Consider the following 14,039-nt stretch of genomic DNA (forward strand, 5'->3'; position numbering starts at 1 on the left):
GTGAGGTGTATGGAGGCGCGGCCCGTGAAGCCTGTCTGTCTCCTCTGTAGTAGGTCCAGGGTGTGGCCTCGCCCCAGCTCCCCATGCCTCTCTGAGACGCTCCTCTGTCCGCTGGGAAAGGTCAGGTCTCGCCGTCCTCATAAAGAGAAGCTTTCCGGGACCATGAAGTGAATCTCCAGTTCTTCTGAAGAGGTGGGTCGAAGGCTTCTGCCTTGCTTTCTTAAACAGAGCTGAGCTTCCCAAAACTGCCCCAAAGATCTTCTGTAAATGGTCGAGAGAGCTCAGCACTGTACACTCCCTCTCTCTCTCTCTCTCTCTCTCTAACAGCTGTCTAACACTGCTTTTTTATTTTTTATTATTATTATTATTTTTTTTTTTTTTTGGAGGGGGGAGGGAGGGAGAGAGAGTGACCACATGATGTATTTCATATTTGTGACCCAGCTTTTTAAACCCACATGGGTCACCTGTGGTCACCCTACTTCATGGGACACCTCCTGGCCCACCACAGCGTGATGGTCCACAGGCTTGTCCTCTGTCCTGAAGCATGGTGTGGTCATCAGCAGTGGTCATGTGTCCGAGTGGTACAATAGGCCTGTTGGTCTTTTCCCACACTTGGACATTGAGAGACACTGCTAATGCTGTAAAGTGTGGAAATCTGAAAAAATGACATTTCCATGTTGTAGTTTTATGTAATTTTATATATTGCATATGCATAAAGTTAACCTGAGAGCCGTGACGTGACGGGGTGGTACGTTTCATCCTGAAATTGACGCAATTCTAAATGTAGAAAACAGCCTAATCCATTTAAAATATCACATTTCACATAAATAACTGTGAGTAAAGTCATTATACAGTAACTTAATGGTCTAAATATACATTCCATAACCAGCAGATTAACCGTAAACACTGTAGTTATAGTGGAATATTGATGAAGCAATTGATTATTAAACAATGGCATTTCCATGTTGCATTTTGATGTAATTTTAAGTAAAATTTTAAGTTTATACACATGTTCATCCCCCAAAAAGCAGATTTTCCCACCTTAACCATGAGATCCTTGGTATTGCAAATGCATAATGTTAACCTGAGAGCCGTGACGTGACGGGGTGGTACGTTTCATCCTGAAATTGACGCAATTCTAAATGTAGAAAACAGCAAATCCATTTAAAATAGCACTTTATTTGTGTTATTGTGTAAAACTGTGAGTAAAGTCATTATACAGTAACTTAACTTAGTATAACTTTATACTTAGTAACTTACATTAACCGTAAACACTGTAGTTATAGTGGAATATTGATGAAGCAATTGATTATTATGATTGAAATTGTGAAAGGTCCCATTTCTTCCCTTCTTTCAAATGAAAGAGTTTGTCGATATATCATGATTTTCACTCTGCAGTCAGTTCAGTCCATGTCTGGGTTTTTGTGATGTCACTAAAACTCAAAGCATTTGTATATATCTGAAATGTAGCTCCGCCCATTCACATCACCATTATAAGCAGTGTTTCAGGTTGAACTGCTTTTTGAGGGAGGCAGCAAGTCAGCACAGAGCATGTTTACACGTCAGTCTTAAAGACAGCGGTGCGTTTAATTCTGAGGTAAAGAGAGGTTGGAAAATGGTCATAAAAACTGAATTATGATTATTTTTTGATATATAAAACCTCACAAAATCACAACCAGACCTCCAGGAAATAGAATAAGTTGTGTAATGAGTGAATTTATCACATTAAAACTCATCTAGACATTATTTTCAAAGTCACATTAATTTCATAGGCCCTAGAATTGAGCCCTGTGGGATATGCTAAACCAAATAACTGTATATTAACTCACACAAGCTTCTGCATTAAGATTCATAACTGAATAATAAATCTAGAGTTCAAGGGATTACCAGAATTTCCAGTTAACCGTAAAAGAGCGAGAGTGATTCCCTGTTTGGTGACTTGTAGCTTCGGCTTTACGGCTCGTAAAAAAGAGCTGTCCTGTCTGTAATAAGCTGCCGTTTATCTCTTTATCTCTCACACAGGTAATTGTAGAGATTGTAGAGACCGAGGAGGACAGCGAAGACTGCACACTGTGTAATCATGGGACTCCTCGGGCTGCTGAAGACTCAGTTCGTTTGTCATCTTATCATCTGTTATGTGTTCCTGGTCAGCGGCCTCATAGTCAACCTCCTGCAGATCTGCATGCTGCCGCTGTGGTGCATCGACAAGCAGCTGGCTCGCAGGGTCAACTGCAGGCTGGCTTACTGCATCTCTAGCCGTGAGTATGGACAGCAGACACCCTCTGCTTGGCACTAAGGGAGAAATAGAAAGGTGTGTGTGTGTGTGTGGGTGTGTTGCCAACAAGCAGGAACTCATGACTGATCCAGGTTTAAAAATGGGACGGACTTAAATATTGAAATACTGCAACAGCCTGTAAAGACCGTTAATGTAAATTTCAGCCTCAGGCTGTATATGGTAACTAAGGTACGGAACCAGCCCCCTTGCGTTCCACCACTTCGGTGTCTTCGGATGTTCATCCACATCCACTCACACTGAGGTTATCAGGATCTGCTTTTAGAATAAGGCACAAAACAAGGCAGCCAATCAGCATGAGGTCAGGTCCGATGTTGTGAGCAGTCTCGCAGAACTGCAAGAAGGCCTCAAGCTCATATAAGTCATTATGGTGTCATTCACCTTCAGAGAATCCAGGTACAAGGCGTGGTGCCTTGCTCTTTTGTCCTCCCTGAGCAGACAACCGGTTTTAGACCTCAGTGAACCTTTAGTGCGATTCCTAAAACTGATTCTGCGAGCCTGAAAATTAGGGGCTCAGATCACATTTTACATTCTTGACATTTGGATCATGGCTGACCTTGTGCTCTGACCTTTAAAAATAAAGGTGCATCAAATGGTTCTTTGAGTAAAGCCATAGAGGCCCCTTTATTTTAAGGGTGGGGGTCGTGTAGATGATTTACTTTCTGTAGAAGTGTGATTATAATAAGTACAAGAAGGCTTAGACTAGTGGCCGATCACCAACAAAAGACCGATAGTATGTCTGTAATATTTACCGTCTGCTCTTTCCCAACCTCATTTTCCTTTTGGTTGGTTGCCAGATGTGGTGCAGACTAACAACAGAAAGCAACAGCAGAAGGAGGAAGTGGGTTTATATCTGTAGAATAATTTCCTGCACATTTCCCCGCCCTTTTATAGATGTGGCTGCTGTGAATTCAGACTGGTTCCATGCTATTATACTTCTGCTATTTGACATCAATGCAAATGTATGCTTAGTTTATGATCAGGTGATTACAGCTCTGAGGACGGCGTAACATCAGCTTTTTAGGATCTAATTAATCAAATTATCAAGTTTTTTTACTCATATAACCGTTATGGCACACCCATACAGACATCTGATATATTAATTATACCTTAAATACATTTGCATTGTCATGAAGGATTGGGCACATATTAGAAAAATCTATGTATATAAAATATATATATTTTATACATGTATGTGTATAAGTATGATATATTTGGCACATATATATGATATATGGATCATACACTCACTGATCAGCCATATAACATTAGTACCACCTCCCTAATATTGAGATCCGACCATTTGAGGCATGGACTCCACAAGACCTCTGTAGGTGTCCTGCTGTGGTATCTGGCACCAAGACCAGTGTTCACAGCAGGTCCTTTAAGTCCTGTAAGTTGTGAAGTGGGACCTCCATGAGCAGCAGTGAGCCTTGGGCACTCACTTGTTCTTCCTGGTAGCATTTATGGTGGGTACTGACACCCCACACGACCAGGCCTGATGTTTTGGAGATGTTCTGACCCAATCGTCACGGCTAACCACCGCAGTTTGGTTCTCGCCAAAGCTACTGAATCTTTTTCCTGCTTCAACACGTCCGTCACCTTCAAGAACCGACTGTTTCCTCACTTGCTGCACTTGGAGCCACTGTAGCTGAAGATAAGTGGTGCTAATGTAATGGCTGATGGGTGTATATTTGTAGTTGGGACAGCACATTTGGACACAGTCGGCATCAAACATCTGCTTGTAAGTTTGCATGATGATTTTAAAAGCGTAATAAATTCAAATTTCCTTCATCATCACTGTGTTTGCGTAGAGACGATACTGCTACTGGCTCGAGCATGACCAGGACAGTCCAGATAGGTATTTATACAGTGAATTCAACCCTCCTCCTTCTCCTTCCCCCTCTCCCTCTCTCCTCTTACTGTACTGTGCCCAGAGATGGTAGCACTGCTGGAGTGGTGGTCTGGGACAGAATGCACGCTGTACACAGATCCCGAGTCCTACCCCTTCTATGGCAAAGAGAACGGCATCGTCATCCTCAATCACAACTTTGAGATAGATTTTCTGTGCGGTTGGACCTTCTGCGAAAGGTTTGGAGTTCTGGGGGTAAGGAAGCTCCTCGATTTTTGTGTTTTGTGTTTTGTGTTCTGCTGTCAGTCTCGAGCTGCGAGGCCTTAGGAAGCCACAGGTCGCACCCAAAACCACATAATGCTATGCTAAGCATGGCGATGAACACAGTTTTTCGTAGTGTGTTTTGACACAGCTGTATTCACAGTCTCAGACCCACACTGACAACCCTGGTCTTAACAGCACGCGAGTCAAACAGGCGTCAACCACAAATCACATTTCCAGTAAACCTCCTGAAGTCTGAACTCTCACTTGGTGTTAGGAAATGGTGATTCGACTGGTGCATCTGATATCCAAGTATTGTAGTCCGAAACTGTAACAGGACTCTATGAAATCCTGGTGGCTCTAGATAACACATGGTATTTCTGGTAGAACTCCTTGTGTTGTAAGTTTTACCATGAGAAACTTGTCCTTACAGAGCTCAAAGGTGCTGGCAAAGAAGGAACTTGCTTACGTGCCTGTAATCGGCTGGATGTGGTACTTCTTGGAGATCGTCTTCTGCAAGAGGAAATGGGAGGAGGATCGCACGACGGTGGCACAGAGCCTTCAGCGCCTTCAAGACTATCCAGAGAACTTCTGGGTATGTTAATAGGTTCCTGTGAAAGGTCTGCATACGTCCTGCAGGTGGTGTCGTGGTGGTGTTCCATGTATGACGATTGTTTCCACTCCTGGTTTGCGTAGTTCCTTCTGTACTGCGAGGGCACCCGCTTCACTGAGAAGAAGCACAAGATCAGCATGGAGGTGGCTGAGAAGAAGGGGCTGAAAAAACTCAAGTACCATCTCTTGCCTCGTACCAAAGGTTTCTGCGTCACCGTCCAGAACCTCAGAGGAAAGGGTGAGAACCTCTTCAGTCTTTAACACAGAGAAGTGAGATCATCTTTACTAATCTAGAATAACATAACCAGTCTCTTAGGCTGACGTACACTATGTGTCCAAATGTTTGTGGACACCTCTTCTAATGAATTCGTTCAGCTTCTTGTCACACCTTATCTAGTCCATGTAGAGAAGAAATACTGCCAATAGAATAGGACATTCTAGAGCAGATGAGCATGAACCTATTGGCAGCGTGCTGCCTAATGGCAGGTGTGGGCTAGAGGGGTATAAAGCCCTGTTTTGAAGATGTTCTGACCCAGTCGACACGGCTAGCCGTCCCCCCCAACATTGAGCTGTGGAGCAGTGGAGCTGTGGATGGTGCTGCATCCAGTACTTCTGGGATGAGGAGATGGGGATGATGAGGTGGGATGGTGATCATCCAACATCCTGACCTCACTAACACTCTTGTCACTGAATGCAATCAAATCCTCACAGCAATCTAGTACAAAGTCTAGTTGAAAGAACTAGTTGAACTTCCCTGGACAGTAGAGACAGTTACTCCCAACAGAAGCAGATTCAGCTTTAGATTTCAGAAGAAACAGGGAATGAATAGGTGTCCCAATACTTGTGTCCATGTAGTGTATCTAACTCTGTGTATCTATCTGCGTAGTCTGTATGAGAATTTGGCTCTCTCTGATTCGGTTTGTGTCTCCTCTGTAGTTACTGCTGTGTACGATTCTACGCTTAATTTCAGAAACAACCAAACGCCAACCTTACTCGGGGTGCTTAATGGGAAAAAGTACCATGCTGATTTATATGTGAGGTGAGAGACTTTTAACACATCTTGAAACAGTGCCTTAAAGTACTCAACCCCCAAAAAGGTGGACTACAGATGACCCTTGCACGGGGAAGGGGCAGCATTATGCAGCATCAGTGGGGACTGGGTGGATGATGGGTGCAAAATACAGGGGAATACTGCAGGGCAGTGGCCTCCTTTCCACTGTAGGGCCAAACGACAAGACCACCATATTCAGCATTAGTGTTGGATGCAGATGGAATTCAGCCATCCGTGCAGTGAACCCACCCACACTCACACAGTGGACAGTGAGCACACATGCCCGGAGTGGTGGGCAGCCATTGCTGTGGCGGCCGGGGGGAGCAGAGAGGGTGAAGGGCCTTGCTCAAGAGCCCAACAGTGACAGCTTGCGGAGCCCGGGTATCAAACCCACAACCCTGTCATCTATAGCCCTACATTTATATGTTCCCTGACCGGGATTCGAACCCGGGCCGCTGTGGTAAGAGCGCCGAATCCTTAGGCTGTGCTGGTGCGGACCCATTAGACCTGTTACTGTTCCTTTTTCAATTTGTTGTGCTGCTAAACCTCTTTAGTCTTGGGCTACAACTATAAGGCTAATATAGCCCCTCAGTAGCAGTAGCTAACTTGCTGCTTCCACTAAGCGAGCCGGGCTGTGCTAACGGTGCAGTGGCTATATTGGATAAGGCCTTTATATGATCAGTGTACTGGAAGAAGCTAAACTGGTGGATTCTTGTATTCTTGGCCAAGTAAATTTTTTTTGTACTGGAAATGTAAAGACCCTGGATCTTGCAGCACACAGGTGACGCAACGATGGAGCCAATCAGGGGAAACCCCTAGCCATTAAGCCCATAACAGTTCTGTGGATGCAAGTATGGTTGCTCATCATACTCAGCGAGAAAACCAGGCTCAGCCCAGTTTGTAGTTGGCATTGCATGCTGAGCCCCGTGTCCCGTGCCGGTTACCCTACATGCTCAGAAGCATTCGGCCCTACAGTGTTTAAGCAGACAGTGATTCCAAGCACAAAGGCCAACCAACGCAGGAGTGGCTGAACAGCGAAACGACGAACGGCCCAGAATTAATCTAGTTCGAGAATCTGTGGCACCGCCAGTGCGGCCCACCAGGGTCATCCAACCTGGAGTAGATCTGCAGTGAGCAAAACTGGTAGAAACTCGCCTTAACAGTCCTGAAGCTGGTACTGCAGCAAAAGGTGGATCTAGCAAGTAGCAAATCTGAAAAACTGAATTTTCAGTGTTTGGATCTGCTGTACATTTGAATCCAGACAGATCTGAGGACCATTTAGGGGGTTGAATACTGTTGTAAGGCCCAGTATGATCTATGCCATGCTGTGTGAGATGTTTGCTAAGAGGGCTGTGGCGACTTACACCTATGTTTGTGCTCGATCCAGGCGGATTCCTCTGGACTCCATCCCAGAGAACGAGTCTGAATGTGCTGCCTGGCTCCACAAACTCTACCAGGAAAAGGTGAGAGGACCACTTGGAACACTTGCATTTCCAAGTTGAATAAATAATGTAATTTTGAGTGTTTCTGATACAGTATTCTACACAATGTTCTTCAGCCTTCTCATTTCCACCATCTCACCTTGATTATGACTGTTACCATTGCCTGCTTTCCCCAGGATGAGTTCCAGGAACAATACAGTCAGACAGGTCGCTTCCCTGGCCCGATAGTTAGCCCCCCACGGCGACCCTGGGCCCTGGTCAACTGGTTGTTCTGGGTCTGCCTGCTCGTCTGCCCCCTCGGCCTGTTGCTGCTCCAGCTGTTCCACTCAGGCTCAGCTTTCACTGTCGTCACTACAGCTGTTCTCTGCCTTGCAGGTATGGAGGGAGGGGAGGGGAGGGGGTAACATTGCTTATTACATATATGTCAGCAGATAAATGGTAGATCAGTTCTGATTTAATTGTTTATACACCACCTGTCATTCACTTTAACAACCAAAAAATCGTGAGGAAGCTGATCCTGTTCCTTTTGGGAGTAAGTATCTTCCCCTGTTCTCTGGATTGACGTTAATGCATGTGGCTTGGGATAGATAGGTACTGCATGAGTCAGTGCATGAACACGGTCCTCATTGCACTGAACCACCCCCCCCCCCTCCCTCCCTCCCTCCCTCCCTCCCTCCCTTCTACCATCGTGTTATTCAGTATCCTCCGAAAACTGGGGACTTGCTTCTTGCTCTGCTTCAGTAATGTTAAAACTGTACTGGAAACTGTTTTGACTTTACTCAGCAGTTAAAAATGCCAGTGGTTTACCTGTGATGATTGGATTTAGGTCTTTGGTTTGGGTCATAAACATCAAATCTGAAAAAGAAGAGGAGAATACAACACAATAATGCTAATTCTTGCTAGCTTCCCTATGGGATTCTAGTAGTATGTTAGCACCAAAGCTCACATGAATTTACTGGATCATTTTTATTATTATTATTATTATTATTATTATTAAACACAGACATTTGAGCCTATGGCTGGTCCAGCTGGTCCCACCCTCTGTACATCAAAACATGATTGGCTGATTCTGATTCTGAATTATGTCTGTGTTTAATCTGTTGTGTTTGTCAAGTCCAAATCCATGAGAGAGCTTTTTAGATTAGCTGTATCTGCCTAAATAACCCTGAAAATACCCCCCGTTAAAAGTCCTGATGGGGCAACTTCCTTATTGGTGGTTCAGAAACGTAACCCTGAGATGACAAAACCCCTTAACAAGGCCTGGAGGCACTGTGTACAGATCATGTGGAACCACAGAAGTGTAGAGGGAACGTTTGAGAGCATGTGTGTTAGCTGGTAGCAAGAAGATTCACACACACACACACACACACACACACACACACACACACACACACACACAAGATTTTAGCAGCTGTGTCTGAAACTGTGCCCTACTCACTATATAGTGCACTACTTTGAGGTGTCCGAAAATGTAGTGGCGAATGTTCAGTGCACCCTAATATATAGTGTACAAGTGATGTACACTAAACAGACCTGGACTGTATTACCCATAATCCATCATGCTGTTTGGCTTGAAGATTCACGCACAGTGTCTCAGAAGAAGACGCTCAGATCATTGATGCAGATGTTCATCCAATTTCTAAACCCTGTTCTCTGTACTAGTGCTCTACATAGTGACCAGGATTTTCGCATGTAGGGGACAGTGAATAGGGCTCAGTTTTGGACACAGCTACATTTCACAGTGTAGACTAAACCATATGGGTTTAACATTTACAGGGTATGGACAAGATAGCTATATTCACCATATCATATTAGTGTTATATTGGTATTGGATACATGGAATTTGGCCATCCATGCAGTGAAAAACACACACGTACACACGTGTATGTATGTGTATATGTAATCACATCACATCTGCTGCCCACAAATGTATAAAGTATAAACCCACACTCAAGTAAACTTACAGTACTGAATGTTTTATAGCCAAAAAATTGCTAACCAAACTTTAAAACTAGCTGAATATCGACACTGCCCTAGTGTACAAACACCTCCTGCATTCGAGGTCACCTCCGAAGTGTGTACTTATGACTTATGAGCTCGTAGTATGGTGTAATATCTGTTTAAGCAGTTTTGGTTGTAAGAAACATGGAAACCCTGATTGTTTGTTTCCTTTTTTTCTGTGGCCAACAGAGAGCAAGCCTTATTTGTTTTATTTGAAGTAATTATAATTAGTCAATTTTATAATATATATATATATATATATATATATATATAATTGACTGTAATTATACAGTCAATATATAGATAATTATAATTTTTAATATATATATATATATTGTATTCAGTAAGAAGGATCAGTAGCATGTTTGTACCTGTTTTTTGGCCTGTGGATGAGGATAAACTGCAGTGTTTGTGTTGCTTAATAATATATACATATATAATACATTTATCTGTTTTTATTGACATGGAGAGTTGATGGTGTACACTCATCTCGTAAATCATCCCTAGCAATACAACTAGCATTAAATTAGCAACCAGTTTAATGCTAGCTAGTTATCAAAAAGCCACACTATTAGTAAATAACCTTAAAACCCCTGAACTGCAGAATTCTGTAAATTTGTTAAAGTGACTCATTAATTTCATTGTTTTAGTTCAGGTTTAGAGTTCAGGCTAAAACTAGGCCGTAGGTTCTCTTTACTTTTCGTAACTTTAGATATTCCAGCAGGCTGTAGATTACATTTAGAGCTGATCCAAATTATATAGTGCTAAATATTTGGGGCCCGATCTGCGCAAGGCTCGTCCTGATGGTTATTGCTATCTTGCACCCCACCAGCAGTCTATTTTTATGAGGAGAGTTGGTAAAATAGGGCCCTCTGTGTTTGTGGAGGAACAGATCTGCCTGAGTAAATCCAAATAGGTCACATCAGTCACCACATAAAATCTGTCCATGACGCTTTTTCCTTTGCCACCTCGTCTTCGCTCAAGATTAGTTGTACATGACTAGGGACTGATGGGCTGAGCACGTTCCACATCAGTCAGAGAAAGACATTAACGTTGGTTTCTGCCTTCTCTCTTTCAGCTTCGGCTGGCGTTCGCTGGATGATCGGGCAGACCGAGATTAACAAGGGCTCCAGTTACGGAAACAAAGAGGTTCTGCTCAACAACAACGACTAAGAGGAGAGGGGAGCAACGCCACCAACCAGCTTGGCGAACGGCGTTAGCACTCACGCAGGGAGCATGCCACCCGCCAAGAGAGCAGCTTTCCAAGTGGACCAAGATGCAGGCAGCTATTTAAGTTCCATCTCCTCACAGAGGGTTGGAGACAAAAACAAATGAGTGAACTTATAATTGGGAAGTGAAATTAATAAGACCGAGATACCTGCGAGTGGTCATGCTGATGATTATGATTATGATGTTGTGCCATATTTTTTAAAAAGAGAGACCCCGAAGCCCACGGCTTAAAAACAATCTGTTTATTAATCATCTCTTTACATTGCAAACACTAAAGGAACAACAGAGGACCAGAAATGTCTGTGCCTGGATTTGCGCAGCTCTCTACAATTAGGGTCAAGACACACACACACACACACACACTATCAGTGTTTGATTAGTTGAGGGTGTGAACGTGGTCCAGAATTGAAGAGAACTGAAATTGTGAAAAGATGCCAATGCTTTCTGTTCAGACGTAACGGGGTGGTTGGGTTAAGTTGGGCTGGTTGCCTAAAGAAATCTAAACAAAGCCTATGTGGGGAAGAGGTTAGAGGGAAGGAAGGATGGATGGTTTGTGTCCATGTTCAGCAGCAGAGAGTAAGTCAGTCCAACTCTTCTCTCATGGGCTGGGTTACACGCCTGCACCCAGATCATAAAGGCACACCATTGGCCAATACATCACAACTTATAACAGGCTTAAATACAACTTAACAACTGGCTGTGCAGAAAGGCCAAATAAACACTAAATACAATATTTAAAACGAGAGGAAAGAAAAAAAAAAAAACAAAAAAAAAACAACAACCTTTTCCCTTCATTGACTTTTAGACCGTTCTCTGCCCTGTATGGGTGAAACTCATCCTCATCGTAAGTTTCTAGCATAGAAATAATTTAAACTTCTAAGCAGTGATTTCCTTAAGTTCCCAGCTCCGTTTCTTCAGCTCCACACTCCTCCTTTGTGCTTTGAGAGGCAACAGCTTTCCAGAAAAGTGCCATTTGTTCTTTTTTTCCATTTCCTTTGTGTAAAACACATTCCTTGTTGCTTGTGGAACAAAATTTGTCATCTTTGCTGAGACAGAAGTGGCTTTACAATAAGCTTTATACAAAAGATAAACCCGAAATGTATTCTTACATTATGTACAACACGCCGCCTCCTCCTCCTCCTCGTCCTCCTGCCTACCACCATTCCCCGTTATTTCCCACCACACGTCCCCCCCCTTTAGTCTAGTAACTGTACAAGCAAGACTTGCTCTCATACTTTCCAAAGGGTACCATGACTGGTTTCTGAGCTAGCTAGAGAGTTCACCACAGTCTCTTCTTCATTACTCGTTAATGAGACCACAGTTCCTTGAGAATACCGTACACAGTAGTGCTAGCATTTTTGTAAACGTAAGAAGAACGTAGGGTCGCTACCACCACCACCACCACCTCCTCCTCCTCCTCGGTCATTCTTCATCTGTGCAGACCTGTAATTCAAACAAACAAACAAACAAACAAAAAAAGACACGCAGTGTCATTTATGTGAAGCACCAAAAGCTATGAGTACTAATAGCACCCCCTTGTGGAAAGTCCACTGCCTGCTAAATGAAAGTGAGTGAAGAAGCAAGTTACAAGCCTAAGTATCTACTACTTATTAACTGGATACTGTGTGCGGGAACCACTAAAAAGGTTTAATTAATTAGAGCTAATTAAGGATTTGTAAGCCTAGATTATAAATTATTATACATTTTTAATTTCTGCAAATAAATGATCCAAATTGCAATATTTTTATTTGGAATTTAGAGGAAATGTCCATGGTTTATGAAATACAACGCATATGTGAATTTCTCTAAAACACTGCCTATAAATACTAAAACTGGAGAAACTGATCATGTAGGTTGGGAAGGAATGAGAGACAGATCTGATGTGTAGGTTCTTCAGAGGTCCTGCTTTGCTTATAAACCCTTTAAAAGCACCTTTATTTTTAAATAATAAGGTGACTACAGACAAGTCAAAGCTTCTTCCTCAATTACAAGTGCACATTAGCATGGTGCTGCACTCATGGAGCAAAGAGGAACTTCAGACATGAACAATCTACAGCTTAGTCTTGATGACTGATGAATTTTACACCAAATCGGTCAGTATTTTCAAATCTGCAGATTTGACATGTCATTTATAAATATGCACCAGTCACGAAACTCATAATATAGCATTAGCCAAGCTAACAGCAGTACAGGTTCACTTTCCACTTTTAATATTACATATGAGATCTACACTGACATTTTCTGCAGTATTCACATGACCTGTATATTTTACAGGACCGTAATCAGAAATACTTAAATGACAAACTCAGACTATTACTGGAGGAGAGTATTATTCTGTAAGCACATCAGACCCAGTTATTAAAACTGTGATCTTACCTGGTGTATGCAGAGTGTGTTTCAGACATTTTTTTCATAAACATGCAAGTGGTAACTAAAGTCACATGGCTATTATTATAGGGTATTATGAAGTGTGTGTAATTATATATATAAAAATCACCCATAAATATACACAATTTTGGAGGAGGGATATTTTCTATCAATTTTGGAAATGTAAAATGCAATTTATGTTTTATCAGAATATGTAGGTTTACCTCAAAACTACAACCAGGATTAAGTGGAATTAATGATTTAATTTAACCAGGATTAAATTGAAGCCTGATTCACTAAAACAGGGTTTTAAAGTTTGATTAAATGATGTGATTTAATCACAGTTTGAGCTCAAGTGTGTGTGAATATCTGCTTTATTACTAAAAGATCAAAAGTCTTTGATCTTGACAGTTGGCAAAAAGATTTACAATTTACAAGCATCACACATTAGCACTCAATCTCAGGAGATCTGCTGTGTGTGTGTGTGTGTGTGACCTTGACAAAGGGATGGTCCAGCAGTGCGCTGGCAGTCCAGCGGCGTTTGGGCTCGCTCTCCAGACAGTGGGACAGGAAGTCTTTCCCCTCTGTGCTCAGTTTCTCTGGGATGGGCGGCTTGTGGCCCATTCCCACCTTATACATAATCTGGAAGTTGTGTTCATACTCATGCCAGGGTCTCTAAACAGTGGGAAGGGAAAGGGGGAAAGATGTGTGAGGCTAAAAAGAAACATTATTAATAAATAAAATCGTACAACCGATACTGGAGTGTTTCTTTTTTTTATTATTATTTTTTTTTAACTAAACATTCACTATCTGGACAAAAGTATTGGGACACGTGCTTGTTCCCCGTTTCTTCTGAAATAAAGGGTATTCAAAAAAGCTGATCCTGCTTTTGTTGGAGTAACTGTCTCTACTGTCTAGAGAAGAAGGATT

The 14,039-nt window shown here is 42.5% G+C and overlaps 2 protein-coding genes across 6 annotated transcripts in view; one reads left to right on the forward strand and one right to left on the reverse strand.

The window, feature by feature from the left end:
- Positions 1–10,960, forward strand: agpat4 (1-acylglycerol-3-phosphate O-acyltransferase 4 (lysophosphatidic acid acyltransferase, delta)). 2 transcript variants are annotated; one of them, XM_072670378.1, is made up of 9 exons: positions 1–192; positions 2,023–2,258; positions 4,231–4,400; positions 4,840–5,001; positions 5,103–5,256; positions 5,955–6,057; positions 7,457–7,532; positions 7,688–7,886; positions 10,591–10,960. In XM_072670378.1, the coding sequence occupies exons 2-9, from the start codon at positions 2,081–2,083 to the stop codon at positions 10,683–10,685; spliced, it is 1,137 nt and encodes a 378-aa protein (XP_072526479.1). In that variant the 5' UTR covers positions 1–192; positions 2,023–2,080; the 3' UTR covers positions 10,686–10,960. The 2 variants fall into 2 exon arrangements, with proteins under 2 accessions (XP_072526479.1, XP_072526480.1); XM_072670379.1 differs by lacking the exon at positions 1–192 and having other exon boundaries at positions 1,956–2,258.
- Positions 10,961–10,969: 9 nt separating this feature from the next.
- The window catches only part of map3k4 (mitogen-activated protein kinase kinase kinase 4), a 32,223-nt gene continuing 29,153 nt past the window's right edge, over positions 10,970–14,039 (reverse strand). For 2 of the 4 annotated variants that reach the window (XM_072670377.1, XM_072670375.1), the window contains 2 exons: positions 13,605–13,784; positions 10,970–12,185 (listed from right to left, as the gene is read on the reverse strand). In XM_072670377.1, the coding sequence (XP_072526478.1) occupies positions 12,165–12,185; positions 13,605–13,784 (201 nt within the window). In that variant the 3' untranslated portion in view covers positions 10,970–12,164. Of the gene's footprint in view, positions 12,186–13,462; positions 13,785–14,039 lie in introns of those variants that run through there. The other 2 variants (XM_072670376.1, XM_072670374.1) reach the window with 1 other exon arrangement.

The sequence above is a fragment of the Salminus brasiliensis genome, chromosome 24, assembly GCF_030463535.1.
Source record: "Salminus brasiliensis chromosome 24, fSalBra1.hap2, whole genome shotgun sequence".
Classification (NCBI taxonomy): Eukaryota; Metazoa; Chordata; class Actinopteri; order Characiformes; family Bryconidae; genus Salminus; species Salminus brasiliensis.